Source organism: Peromyscus eremicus, chromosome 1 (assembly GCF_949786415.1).
Source record: "Peromyscus eremicus chromosome 1, PerEre_H2_v1, whole genome shotgun sequence".
Taxonomy (NCBI): Eukaryota; Metazoa; Chordata; class Mammalia; order Rodentia; family Cricetidae; genus Peromyscus; species Peromyscus eremicus.
In genome coordinates this window covers 111,436,860-111,451,910 of record NC_081416.1, presented here as the reverse complement: position 1 = coordinate 111,451,910, position 15,051 = coordinate 111,436,860, and the positions used below count along the sequence as shown (strand labels likewise).

The window sequence follows — 15,051 nt, the reverse complement described above, 5'->3', positions numbered from 1 at the left end:
CTGGGCTGCATGTGGTGGAAGGATGGAACTTATTCCAACTTCTGTGTATATCCTCCTTACACAAAATATATACATAAATGTAATAAAAAATGAAAACGAGAAGAAAATGGTTTTTAAAATATATGCAGTGATAAATGTCTGATATCTGAAGATATCTGCTAATGATTCACTTGGTCATTGTTAAACCAGGTGAGATAGATATAGGAGATATAATCATGTACACATTATGGAAATTTTTTAAAAGCCCAAAGACAATAACAGATCTAAAACAGCTGTAGCACAGCCAGACTCCAAGCTTGACTCTCAGGGAACCCCTGGAGATGTGTCCTAAACCTCAAATTGAGCTCATATCCTCTAAAAGACTGCTAAAACACATTTGGGAACTCACCTCAACATTGTCCATCGGGCAGGAATAAGATAGGTCTCAGAGACTGGCATTTCTAGTAAATTCCAAGGAGATGCTGATGTTTGCTGGCCCTGGACTACATTTTCAGAACCATGTTAGGCAGCGCTGCCTCTGGAAACCTCCCTGTGGTTGTGGAAGTCTGGGGACAAAGGGTGCTCTGCTTAGAAACTCATTTTATCTCATATCGTTCAACATTCGCTGAACTTGGGGGCATGCAACATGCACCCATTTCTTGCTGATTCTCACTAACTGGCAATGACGTTTAACAAGTGATTCAACTCTCTAAATATCCATTTCCTAATATCAGGATGAATTCATTAATCCAGAGAGCCCCACAGTCTCTATTTGTCACTGATTGCAGAAAGATTGCTTTAACTTCTTTCACAATTAAACGTTCTACTTTGATCATGTCCATCAAAGAAACCCCTAGAGTCACTGTTTAGCTCTAAGATACAGACCATTTAGTAAAATTTTTAATGTTTTAACAATGGCAAACTTTGCAAAAATTTAGGAAGGTGATGTTAGTATGTAATGGCGCCTTTAAAAACACTACTTAATTATATAATGTCAGTTCTTAATCCTATAAAGGCCTACAAAATGTCAAGGGTGTCAGCCTCTCCTCACTTAGTTCTTCTAGCTTAATTTCACATTAAAGAGCACTTTCATCCCTGAGTTTCCAAGAAATATCCCTACCAAAGTGTGCCTTCAAGCTCAGAAGCCTGAGTGTTTTTAAGGTAGAATCTGGAAACAGATGTGGTTTCTTCTTCAACCACTTTGCTTCCTCAGACTGCTCGTACTCAGTGGAAAAAGTCTGCATGCAAATATCTGTGATCTGTGAGATGGGGTAGAAAATGAACAAGCCTAATTGGGCAAAGAGGCACATCAAGTCTTCCTGGCCCATCACTATATCCTCAAGTTAGCTTAGAAGGGACATGAACCCTGCCAACAACGGCCAGGCAGCTCAGAACAGCTTTCAGAAGAAAGGAAGGGGCCTTCCCTAAAGATTGTAGGCAAGAAGACTGATAGAGGAACTAAGGTTCCAAAGACTACTCTCCCATTAGCTCATGGAACCCAGACCACTGCCATCAGCTCATCTTGGGCTGGCCACTTCCTTCCTCCTCTATCTCTTGCTTTTCATTTTGAAAACAAAAGAACTTGAGCAATATGATCAATCGAGAGTCCTGTAACCTTCTCTACCCTCTCACCCAATTCAACTTAACCCTAGAGAGGAAAAAAAAACAAAAAACAAAAAACGATGTACTGAACCTACAAATACGCACCACAATTGAAATCTGGTAAATAGGCACACAGGAAACCAAACAAAACCGAGAAGATAAAAAGGTAGAGTTGGGAAACGGAACAGAAGTTCTCAAACAATTCGAGTGGCTGACGTTAGCAAGTAAAGTTTTTCCACAGGCGACAAAAATGCAAGCAACTGGACCAAGGATTAAGAGAAGGAAAACAAGGGAAAGTCTACACTCAGTAGACTTAAGCCTCTTGGTCAACCCTGTCTTGGCCCCGGGCTAGGTTCTATTTTAATCACACCGGCATTACAAAACTCAGCAATCTGGCCAGAGTCCTCAGCTTCAGGGTCTGGCCAAAGCCGGTGAAGGGCAGAGGTCCTCCCCGCTCCAGTCCCTACCCTGCCCTATCTCTAACATCCTCTGGCCACCTTCCTTTCCTTCTACCCCACCCAGCTCTTCCCACCTCGTCCGGCCTCACCTAGTCACACCCTGCCCCGCCCCTCATCCCAGCCTCTCCACCCCGGTTCTCGCAGCCTCGCCGCTCCTCCCCCACCTCATTCGATTCTGAACGCCCTGTAACCCCGCCCCCGGGTTTAGGGTTTCCGGGCTCGTGGGTATTTTAAGGCTCGAGCCACTAGGGTCGCCTGACTCCCATCGCGCGGTGCTCCAGTTCTTTTGCTGCCATCTGCTCCTGGGCGCCATCAGCCATGGGTCCCTGGCCCTACTTGGCGCGCGCCGCCCTGTTGCTGGTGTTCTTGGGAGTCGGCACCGTGCGTTCCGATACACCTGCCAACTGCACCTACCCTGACCTGCTGGGCACCTGGGTCTTCCAGGTGGGCCCCAGAGGTCCCCGAAGCGACGTTAACTGCTCGGTGATGGGTAAGCCGCGTCCCGGGATCCCGGGAGTCCTTCCCTTTCTGTCCCCGAGTCCCTGCCTCGGGGCCGGTGCTTGTGGGTGACTGGAGAGTTGAGAGGAGATGAACTGGTTGGTCCCTTGGGGGATCGGATCCAAAACCAGGGCCGCCAAGTTGAATTTGAGCGGCTGAGAACTTCACACTTACTTTCTTGGTTTTTCTCACAACTCATATTTTCAAGAAAACTCCCCACTAATTTTTAATTATTTCGGTTGCTTTGAAGAGAGTGGAGAACTGCTTTTTTGATCTTCCACTGCAGTCTGGCATGTTTTGTTTTTTTAAAAAAGTCCTGTAGAGTTCAGACTGGGTAGAATGTAGCAAGTTGTTATTAGTTTTTTTTGGGGGGGGGAGGGGCGCCACCCGGTGAGGTTGTGGAACAGGACCTCTGTTACCTGCTACTTTCCTTGATATTTCATGCTGTTCTGTTTAAAGATTGCAAGAGATATACAAAAGCTTTTTTTTCTGTTACTTTTGTCACGCGTTACCCAGTAGTATTTGGAAATGCCCGGAACCAAGCACAATGCCTCGCTCGCTCGCTCGGGGAAGGCTCTCTGTGAGTATGTAGTGAGCGAACACCGGGGCATTCCACGTGCCTCGGATTAATTGCTTATCCCTAGGAAAATGCTAGGACAGACCAGAAGAGTGGCACTTCTGGTCTTTGTAAGTCTGACTTGCACAGAGTATTCAACTCTGGGCTGTGTAGTTAGTCTCCCTGTCAGTAGAATAAAGCCTGTCACATATCCCACCCCCATCCTCCCACCCCCACCCTGTGTGCAAAAAGGGACTCATTTAATTAATTCCAGGTGTCTATGGGTTTTGCTTAATCGGTGGTGTCTACCATTCTTTCTTTTCTAAAATTTAGCATGGAGATGAGACAGAAGGGAGAAAGGGTTGGCATTGCCTTATCTGACTCAGTCTCCCATTTAGGGTGTTCATTTCAAAGAAGGAAAGACTAAAGTGTGGGACTCTGTGGATAGACATAACTGACTGCTTTTCTGGGATCCTCTGCCTATAAACCTCCTTTTGACTCTAACCCAACAATTAAAGGCACACAAAGATCTGACCCCTGATTTTATGAAAGTTAAACATTAATAGCTATCAATGCAAACTAGTTTGATGTATTAGAAGCCTCATGTTTGCTGAGTCCTTCAGTAGGATTCAAACTGAGGTGTTCATTTCTACAGATGTTGAGACAGGTATCTCAGCTCTTTGAATGCATTACTTTCTGTCTTAATGGGCTCAGCACATCTTTATGATTGGAAACAGTCCCCTCCCCATTCTTTACTAGGTCAACATTCTACCACTGAGATGCACACCTAGGCACTCTTTTTTTGGGGGGGGGGGCGGAGAGGGGTGCTTTTCAAGACAGGGTTTTTTTCTCTATGTAGTCCTGGCTGTCCTGGAACTTGCTCAGTAGACCAGGCCTGCCTCTGCCTCTAGAGTGCTGAGTACTGGAATTAAAGGTGATGTGCACCACCACTGCTGGGCAATTTTATTTATTTATTGAGTTAGTTAGTTATAAGCATTGGTGTTTTGCCTATGTATGTCTGTATGAGGATGTCAAGCACCCTGGAACTGGAATTACAGACAGTTGTGAGCTGCCACGTGGGTGCTGAGAATTGAACCCAAGTTCTCTGGAAGAGCAGCAGCCAGTACTCTTAACCACTGAGCCATCTCTCCAACCTCTTCCCCATTCTTTACAAAGAAAGTATTTTTTTCTCTTTGTTTTCCTTTTCCTTTCTTTTTTCTTTTCTTTATTTGGAGATAGCACCTTGCTATGTAGCCCTGGTTTGCATGTAACTTGCTATGTAGACCAGGCTGGCTTTGAACTCACAGAGATCCACCTACTTCTGACTCTGGACTGCTGAGATTAACATATCCAGCTAGAAAAATATTTTAAATGTTTCGTTGCACGGTGGTCTCTCTGCCTACCATGCTACCTGACACCTCTATGTTCTTCAGAAACCTCACTTCATAGGCTTTTTCCCAGATCTCTCCATCACAATACAGAGGGAACAAAATTGAAATTAAAAAAAAAAGTCTTTGGACAGAGCCTCACTATGTAACCCTGTATAGCCTAGAACTCATTATGTAGTCTGGGCTAGTCTCCTAGAACTCTGCCTGCCTCTGTATCCCCAGTGCTGAGGTTATAATTAAAGGCTTGTGCTATAGGGTCCAGCAAAGACCAATTTTTTTCATGAGCCAGACCATGAATCCCAGTCAGTTTACAAGGTAGGAAAGTACCTTAACATGGAAATTATTGGGGTTACTTGCTCCCCTGGGTGTTCAGTTAACTATCATGTGTTATCCATTTAATTTTCTTTAGAACCAACAGAAGAAAACGTACATGTTGTGGTACACCTTAAGAAGTTGGATACAGCATATGATGAGTTCGGCAATTCTGGATATTTCACCCTCATTTACAACCAAGGCTTCGAGATTGTGTTGAATGACTACAAATGGTTTGCCTTTTTCAAGGTTAGTTTATGTTTCCAGTCATTTCTCATCTAAAATTTCTCCTAATTAGAGACCTCTTGGAGTGTTACTTTTAGACCAAGAACATAACCAGAATAGATGCTGGTTTTCTAAGACAAGTTGCATATTGTAAAACTGACATTAAAAATTAAAATTTGAGTAAGTTGTACATTTGAAAATGTATAGTCTTTTATATATATATATATTTATATATACATACACACACACATATATAGGTAAGTGTGAAGAATTTTATTTCTTGCATCACTATACTTTTACTTTTAAATGTTTGCTTAGTCTCTGGCTTTGTAGTGAATCTGTAGGAAGGATAAGGAGATGATAAATTTCATTTTCTGGAGTTCATGCTATCCTAATAATGACCTGCTGGCTCTGAGAGATTGGCCTCAAGGACTCATTGGAGTATAAGAATGTATTATAGATGGTAATGTGAATAATTTATTTGGCTAGAGCAGGAAATAGAATGCATAAAAGTCATTATGCTCCTTGGGCTGATTGAAGAAAAAGACATACATAGCTAGAATTTTACATCTCCCGACTAGTAAGGAACCATTGTGTGTTCCTATATTTAAACACACTGCTTCCAGGTACAGCACTCTCTGGGTTAAAGTGGGTGGAACTGTGGCTCGCCTGTTTTCTTAAGGAAGAGTTGAAACTTTTCCTATAGGCCTAGTATTCAATGATTCATGTAAACTGAAACTGAAGCAGCTGTTTCTCATTATACATGGAATATATATCAGAATTTTTCATGGACAGTCTTTGCAGCCGCTTAAGCATCTGGTAAGAATAGACCATTTATAGAGACTTCTGGGAACTTGGGGAATGCATCTGTTAAAAGTGGTAACAGACAGCATAGGAATGGAGGCCTGACCTCTAAGTTTGATTTCTCATGTGACATGATTTATTGCCAGCATATAGTATTCTGGGCCAAACAAATTTCTTAGAATAATAACTTTCAGAAATATTTTAATACAGACTTCTCTTTAATGTAAAATAAATAAAGAAAAGGGAGAGATCCAGAAGGATGTTTAATTCCTATCCAGGAACTATCTAGCTAGTAAGAATCAGTCTGGGAGTTGTTAGTTAGGAGCCTGTGTGAGTAGTTATTAACTATTTTTAATAGCAACTCTGAGCACTGTACTAAAATCCATCCTAGCAGTATCTGAATCTCTTGTTTCAGTTATGTGGTGGGTATATTCAATCTGAGTTTAGGTCTCATTTGAATGGGCCTAGGTTTTTTGTTTGTTTGTTTTTTTGAAATACATCATTTCCCCATTCTCTTTCCTCCTCCAAACCTTCCTATATACCCACCCTTTCTCCTTTTCAAATTCATGGCCTTTATTTTTCATTATTTCTTGTTACACACACACATACACATACACACACACACACACACACACACACACACACTCATTCCTAAGTGCACAAGCATAACTTCTCAGGCTGAATAATGATATTTGGTATACTCTTCCCTGAGGAAGACTTTCTCCCTGTCTCAGAATTCTTCAGTTACCTGGAGTTCTTTGTGTAGGGTTGAAGCCTCATAGACTTTCCCTTGACCACTTTAGCATGTCCATTGATTTTTAGGTCTCGTGTGTAGCCACATTCCTTTCAGGGTCCTTTGCCTTCAGATCTGATTTGCCTGTGGACTTGGCAAACAAATGCACAAAAAAGATGCTTAGTTTTCATTATGAACCCTGAGATGTGCCATAACTTACTGTCCTTGTGGTTGTCTTCTTCTTCTATCTCTTATTGACATGCAAGAAATACTTAGTTCTATTTGCTAAAAAATGAAGAATGAATGGAATAGGTGAACTTGAACTTAGTTTGGAAATAAGTTGAATAAGTTATTAAGAGGTTGGGAATGGGATATAAGTAGATAGATAAATAATGTATCCCCTTGTCTTAGAAAACTACCCATTTATCGGTACTACAAAATACTGGTGGAGAAACTAGTAAAATCACCATTTAATTACCAGAAGCATCATAATCAGAAATAGACTAGGGCAGTTACCCACAGTGTTTATCATCAGAGACAGTGGGACTCTCTGGCAACTGAAGAAGGAAATGGAGTACAACAGTGCCTTTTTTTTTTTTTTTTTTCAAATCAATGTAGGCAGGTTGAATATTTTGCCAGAGCATGAGGGTATTAATCACATTAGGTCAAAAGAACTAATTTTAAAGCCATATAAAGGTAAATGTGTTGTCAATGTATATGTAAATGTCTAGTCAGTGATTAACAGGTGCCCATACACCTCTCTGGATGGTATTAGACAGATGCTTATTCTCTTGGTAAGTACGAAGATGGTTCGTACCCAACTGAGTTTTTTATATATGTGCATTTAAAGTGGCCATTTTCCAGACCCCTTAGTAGGGCCTGGTTTTCTTTCCCTGCAGAAAAACCAAGCACTGGGGTTAATTAGATCTGGTGATAAAGACAGTACTTTCAACAAGCAGGAACAGCATATAAAGGATTTTTGTTTCTAAAACCTGTTTTAAGGTAATGAAGTAGTTCCAGATGAGCATAGCTTGTGAAGTTTGCCGCACAGACCTGGTGACCTGAGGTAGAGCCCAGAAGCCGTGGAAAGATCAAGAGCCACAAAGTTGTCCTCTGACCTCCACATGTGTACCATGACAGAGTACACTCCTCTATACTTATATAATAATAATAAATCAGTAAAAATTTAAAGCATTTTCAATAGCAAATACAGCAGCAATACTGGGGAAAGTGTTTAAAATTTTAAGAAAAATTGTAAAGTGGAGTGACTATATAAAATGAAAGTCAAGTACTTTGGGTGACTTTGTTAACCCAAAGCTAGTTGGATTTTACCACAAGCATCAGGGAATTTCCTACAGTGCTGGGAAACCATACTTTGAGGAATGCGTGACTCAAGAATAAACCTGTTCATTGACTAAAACACATGGACTTTTTCCTAATGGCACAGAAAATATTTTTTGAACTAGTATTTAAAAATTGATCTTTTATTTGTTTTGTATTTTTGAGAGAAGCTCTTGATTTGTTGTCCAGGCTAACCTTGAACTTGAAATTCTGTCTTAGTCTTCTAAGTACTGGGGTTACAGGTGTGTCCAACAGGCCTGGCTTAAAATGGATAAACAGTATCAATTTTAAATGTCATATGTAAAGTACATTTACTCAACCCAACTATTACATGAATATTTAACAAAAGTTTACTAAATGTGCCTGCCATTGCAATTCTGTCCATTATTCTTCTACAAAACAGTTGGATTTCCAGACATTTCCATTAACATACCTAAGACCATATCATGTGTTTCCCATTACATCTGTGAAATGTGCTTTTCTTAGATTTCTGACTGCTGTCCTGCCAGAGTTTATTGAGTAGGTAGTGTCTACGTACAGGATGTTCATCAGTTATTTCTTTTGTGTCCCACAGTACAACAGCAGACATGACCTCCCCATCATTTTCTCAATTCCCACTAGGCTTGGGGTGACTAATGTCATTCTCTTTGCTGGCACTTTGCATTATTCACATCTTATTCAGGCATTAGCTGAAACATTTCTCATAACAGGAAGATTCCTAAACAATTTTAAAAAATGAAGAAAAATTTGGCTTTTAATTACTTAAAATACGTTAGGCTGAAATAGGACTAGTCTCTCTTTGTGGTTTTGCATATGCCTTCAAGCTTGAATAGTTCAAGTTGAACAGAAAACACTGACTTTGTGTTTTTAAAGGTTCTCTTTTTTTCTATTTCTTCAAGGCAGTCTCTGACCTCAACTCCCATCCAAGCAGGGACCTAAGCCTTTACAACCTCCTGTAAAACAAAATAGAGTCATTAAGCTTGTGATAGAATGGAAACTTCTTGGGAGTCACCTTTGAGGGCCCAGAAGTGAAGCTCCTCTCTGCAGGCATGTCCGACACTGTTGGATTGTAATGGCAGTTCTCATTCGGTTCTCCAGGTCCCCGTGGCACATTGACACCTCTGTGAGGTATCTGTAGATGACAAAGCAGCTGGCCTCCTATAAAAGAACAATGAAACAAAACCAGGCAGAGTGTAAACAGCTGTGATCATGTCTGACTTTACGGCACTGGTGGTGGTGGCGCCTTTTCCTCCCCTTGTGTTTTTTGCGCTTTCATCAGTTTTTATGACAAGCTATATAAAGCTCCATTGCATGACAACCCCAACCAAGCTGTCCAGAGGACATGTAAACAAACTGAGCCCCAAACAGTGTCTTCAAGGAGAACAAGTTACTAACTCTTCAGTTTTCTCATTTTATCTTCTGTGAGGCAGTGGAGAAGAGAGGGGTAGGAAAAGAACCTCATCTTGTTTTGAAGACAGTTATTCAAAGGGTGAAAAAAAAAATAGAGGGGAAAATAGATTTATCATGTCTAAATATTTTTGTTATTTCTTTATTTTGTGGGGGTTGTGGGCAGTAGTGGGGGTTGGGGAGGCACTTGTGGACCACAGCTCCTATGTAGTCAGAAGGCAACCTATGGAAGGAACCTGTGGTTCCTTCTGTCCACAATGGGGGTTCTGGGAATTGAACTCAGGTCTACAGGTTTGGTAGCAATCACCGTTACCCATTGAGCCATCTCACTGGACCCTTGTTACGGCTTTGCATGTTTTTTTGTGGTAGTCAAGCTAAACTTCCCAATTATTGAGTGCTTTCTTTTGCCCTCCAGTTTTAATTGAATTATATAATAACAAATAAATAATAATAATAAAAAGAGACATCACCACCACTAGATTCATAAAGCAAGCTATTTCTTAAATCTAGGCCAACATATTGAGAAGCCCATGTTAAGTTTCTAATTCCACAGTTTGTGTGCCAGAAATTTGCAGGTTTCAAACTATTCACCCCAACCAGAAATGTCGGTTGCGTTTCCATAATAAAGGATTTGAGAACTGTGTACTAATTTTTTCACTGTGCCTTCTGGGTTTATTTCTAAGATAAAACAACTTTAGGAGGATTATTTTTGCAGTAGATGTACTTTTAAAAATATATAAATTCTGTATATTAAACACAAAGGTTAATTTTTAAAACTTGAGATTCACTTTTAAGAGTTTTGATGAAGGGTTGGTATCAAAAGCATCTTGATGCATGCCTCATGTGTATTTCCTTATTGATGTGAACTTTTGTCATGACTCAGTTTACCAATGCAAACTCTTCGTAGGATGTCACTGATTTTATCAGTCAGTTGTTCATGCAGCTGGGAACTGTGGGAATATATGATTTGCCACATCTGAAGAACAAGCTGGGTGAGCACAATTGAAATATCTTTATCTTCATTGTTAAGCCAGCTTTCTCCTGCCCTGTTGTCTTATGGAAATCAGTGCCTATTTATTCTTCAGAGAAAGGGAGAATGCACAGATTGTTGTTTTCCTGCGCATGCTTGCTTGAGCTTGCTTTTCTGCTACCTTTCACTTCTCAGCTGTTTTATGTAATTTTCCATTCTCCTGTGTTCTGACTGCACCATCAAATCCCAAGCGTCATAATTATGACCTTAGTAGATGTGAACCCAAAAAGGAGAAGACCAAGTTGGCGAAGGTTGGCTAACATGCAGTTCACATTTGTAAAGTAACTAAGCTGCCTTAGCTTGTTTATTCTTTTCCCCAAAGACTCCCTCAAGGAAGAACCATGTATAGTATATACCCTAGTACCAAGACATAGATTCAAGCAGCCTTAGGACTATAGTATGAATAGTATAGAATGAATGTATAGGAGACACAAGCTATGGGTCTGGAGTGAGGTCACGATTTTTTGTATCTATCTTTTAAAGAGAGGAAATGAATTGGCATGCTGGTCACTCATCACCAAGTTGTCATTCATCTTTTTTAAAGTAGCTTCTGCTAAAAGCATAGAATGTTGACTGGGAAAAGAAAGATCCCTTTGGCTAATTCACTTCATATTTTCAGAATAAGTATTTCAATCATTGTTCCCATCGGATTTGATGGGATAACGGGTGATGAGCAAATAATGGAATGATTTACCCTTTCTTGTGTTTTAAAATAGTTTTGTTTCTCCTTGTCCTTCCTCCTTTTCTGGGTTACTTAGTCCTGAAAGCCAGATGGAAAAAGAGAAATGAGACCAGGTCTCGAAAGTACCACCATTACTCTGTAGCCACATTTCCCAGGCTTTGTAATGGGTCTGCAGCAGTCCGTATTACCAGAAAGGAACTGCTCTTAGAGTGTTCAGTCACTACATCTTCCTAAAATTTAGAGAATGTCGAGCATCCTCTAAAACCAGCTCGATGTGAGCACCACTAACAGAAATAAACTGTGCCTTCTCTCTTCTTCAGGGAACTGGATGAGTAGAGAATACATTAGTGTCCTTTAGTTTGGAACTACAGAATTTTTAGTATATTGCATAGTGGTACTTTAGGAGGAAGATTGAATGGGAAACCACTCCAAAGTGGATCCACTGGTTTCCTAATACAGTTTATGAAATTCTGCCCTAAATCTCTTCAACCTTCCTTCTGCTCCTGGGGAAGCAACAACTAGTAGAAAAGTTAAACCCTAACCTTTGTTTCATAAGTGGGGCATATACCCTGGTACTTATGCATACATCCAAGCAATGTTAGGGCTACATTTAGATTTGTAGGAGACGCATGCTATGGGCCTAAGCTGCTAGGATTAATTTGTTGCTATAGTGTACTTTAAAATCACATTGGCTTTTTTGAGAAGCAGTCATTTTCAGATGCATGTGCTTTGCAAGCATGTTGCCTGCATGCATAATACATGTTTTCTCAGTATTGAGCTCAATAGCTACCAACACCTAATATATTAGTGCTGGTATTGCTTTGCTCTTTTGACTTAACAAAGGCTACTGTGATAAAGTGTTAAAAGATGGTGTGATCTTTGTTGGCTTGTAACCCTAGTTTTTGTTTTGTAGTTATTAAATAGATCGTCTGTTGAGAGGCTCTTTTAATACCGCAGCCAAGAACAGACTTTGGTTTAAGAGGCCAAAGACTTGGATCTACCTCTAGCAGCTAGCAGAGGCCATGGCAGCTACAGTCCCTTCTGGAATCTGTTTGCATGTAAAATGCAGAGGAGTCCTGGTGACCTACCTCCAAGGCAGCTGCCATCCTGAACGTTTCCTTGGAAAACAATAATCACCACTATGGAATGTGAACAACCAGAAACTGCACAGAATAAAGGAAAAGTACTGTGGAAGAGATGAAGTCTCAGGGGGCTTCAGCATTTAGCGTTTTCATAAGAGGAACGATTTCTTTCTTGTCTTAGTTAAATACCGTCATGTTGAAATGGTTTCTCCAAACCTAGATAGTTTGGAGTTTGGGTTTGGGGACCTTTTTTTTTCTATGTTTTATCACAGTGAAAATTTTATTCACAGTTAACTTGTCTCTTCCTGGGTGCCTTCACTTTCTTTACCTTGAATAACTCCCAAACCTAATGTAGAGGAAAAGAAGGCTTTGAGATGACCTGAAATGGACAGATGTTAGCTATCGGAGGGAAGATGGTCCCATGGAAGCCACATAGAAGGCAGAAAAATGTTTTCCTAGCCCAATACTAAAAGGTATATCTTCTTGTACACAGTGGACTGAAGCACCCCCAGCGAGAAAGATGATGTGGTTAATACTTTTCTTCTTCTCTTGACCTTTCTTTACTTCTTTTTCTCTTCTGTTTCTTCACTTTGTTTTTTAGATTAGGTGCTAGCTAAGTTGACATACTATGAATCTGAAACTCCCATAAAATTGATAGGACTAGTTTCCTTTTACAGAGAGCAATGGTTAACCTCTTATAAAGCATAAGCTCACATAGTTTCTGACTGTAAAATGATACTCCTAATCTCAAAACTAAGACCTTCCCTGGGGCTAAAAAGTAAAAGGAAAGCCATCTTAACAAAGTAAATGGTATTTAAAACCACATTTGGGTAGTTTTTCTGGTGCATTCCAGCACATAAGCATCATGAGGTTAGTTTAATGGGTTGGAGTGTATATTGCATTGGCTGTTACTGGAGTCTTAGGAGAGTGCCTTTCTGGTTTAGGTTTCCTTACCACTGAGCCCCATCACTTTCTTACTTTAAACCAGAGTCTTTTCAGTCAGCAGGTAACACTAGCTTGTCTTTCCCCTCTGCAAGCTTTTAAACTGAAGTAGAAACCCCAAAGAAATCCCTTGTGAAACTGACTTTCCTTAATTGCACTATTGTTCAGCCTGATTGCTATCTTCTAGCTCTTTCCTGCTGAGCAGTGGAGTCATTTCCTTCTCACTTGGTTTAGAACTGACTTGGAAGATCTAAAAGGTGCATGTGTACATAGTCCATGTTATCCAGCTCGGAAGATTTGTGATCTGTGAGTCATCATGACAGTTTTATGCCATGTAAGATTTACTGGGTTGTTGATTTTTTTTTCTCATCCTGCCTCTGGTCCCAGTAGTCTTCAACATCTAGAAAGTGGGTGCCACTCCATTAGTGGGAGAGAGGCCATTAATGATTCCCTTTGTCCTCTGCAGGTACCTCTGGTTTGTACTTGTAGAGGAATGGTCTGGTGTCTATCTTCTGGGATGCACATCTGGTTTTCTCTCTTTTATCTTCAGAACCTAATGCAAATAGAACTTTGTAGGTCTGGAGGAGTGAACTCACTTTTCTTTCTGCAGACTTTTTACAAGTAATACTAGCCTACAAAGTGTCAGTTACGTTTTTATTGCTGTTATAAAAGACCATGACTAAGGAGACCCATAAAAGAAACTGTTTAATTTAGCTTACAGTTTCAGAGGGCTAGAGTCTGTGATGGTGGAGTGAAAGAATGGTTTAGAGCTCACATCTTAAGCCACAAACTCTAGGCAGAGAGAGCTAACTGGGAACTGGGGAGTCTTCTGAAACCTTAAAACCCACCTCTAGTGACACACCTCTTCTAACAAGGCCACATGTCCTAATCCTTCCCAAGCAGTTTAACTAAGTGGGGACAAAGTATTTACGTAGATGAGCCTATGGATGGGGAGGGCATCCTCACTCAAACCAACACACAAAGCATCACTTTTCTTGGGTTCTGGAAACATTGGCCAGGGGTGGCACTATATCTGTAGTTCTCTGTTCTAGGAAATATTATCAAGTTTCCTGCCTCCAGAGCCTTCAGAGAGTTCTATATTTTAAAGCTGATTTTCAAGGTCTATAAATATTGTTGGCTACACAAATGTACTTGTTATGGAAATTTTTTTATATTTCTCTGTGTAATTTGGTTTCTAAATGTTTATGGGAGCAAATTAGTGGGCACAAAATTGTAGATATGTGCCAAAGGGCTCATAGTACACTAATGCTTAGCATTGTTTGTCATAATTGCCTATTTGTCTTCCTTTCTGCTCTGTAAGAGAAGGGATTATTGACTCTGTATTACAGAATACTGTATTCCCCGTGTATCATGCAATGTGTGTCAAATAGCATGAAAATATGGGTTTAATAAATAATTCTTTAAGAAAGAAGCATGAAAGAAATACCTCATTGTGGTATTGTTTTTATTGATGTTTCCCAAATATTCTTACCTTTGTGCCCTTAGAGGTTATGGCAGGCCCATGGGCTGTTTGTTAAATGACTTAATAAAAAAGGGACTTACTTCTGCGTGTGTGTGTGTGTGTGTGTGTGTGTGTGTGTGTGTGTGTATTCATTTACCTATGCCTTAAACTTCTTGACTTACAAAGCCAAAAAAGGGCTCTAAGCTTAAAATAGTAAAGTTCCAGCTTTTGGAGCTATGACTCAATTTGTGGCCTAGGAAAAGAGAGATTTTTATGCCTGTGGTGGTTTCTGTTTTAACTACCCTGGAAGATATGGGCTAGGCTATGCCCTACCTATGCTGAGCATAGGAAGGAATTGGGACTAATTAAGAGTTTAATGAGCTTTCATCTTTTCTTTCAATCCCATAGCTGAGATTTTGTGAACAAGGCACTGAGAATGAGCCCAAGGGGATGCTGACCACTTTGCTGAGTGTTAAATGGTAGTTTTCTTCGCTATTTCTGGATTTTTTTTTTAAGCTTAAATCGAGTGTCTTCAGCATAAGTAATAATC

At 40.3% G+C, this 15,051-nt stretch overlaps 1 protein-coding gene across 2 annotated transcripts in view; it reads left to right on the top strand.

Annotated features, from left to right (window-relative positions):
• Positions 1–2,275: 2,275 nt before the first annotated feature.
• The window catches only part of Ctsc (cathepsin C), a 33,913-nt gene continuing 21,137 nt past the window's right edge, over positions 2,276–15,051 (top strand). Inside the window, exons 1-4 of one of the 2 annotated variants that reach the window (XM_059271798.1) lie at positions 2,276–2,529; positions 4,891–5,042; positions 10,211–10,295; positions 11,929–14,470. In XM_059271798.1, the coding sequence (XP_059127781.1) occupies positions 2,358–2,529; positions 4,891–5,042; positions 10,211–10,295; positions 11,929–11,939 (420 nt within the window). In that variant the 5' untranslated portion in view covers positions 2,276–2,357 and the 3' untranslated portion in view covers positions 11,940–14,470. Of the gene's footprint in view, positions 2,530–4,890; positions 5,043–10,210; positions 10,296–11,928; positions 14,471–15,051 lie in introns of those variants that run through there. The other variant, XM_059271790.1, reaches the window with a different exon arrangement.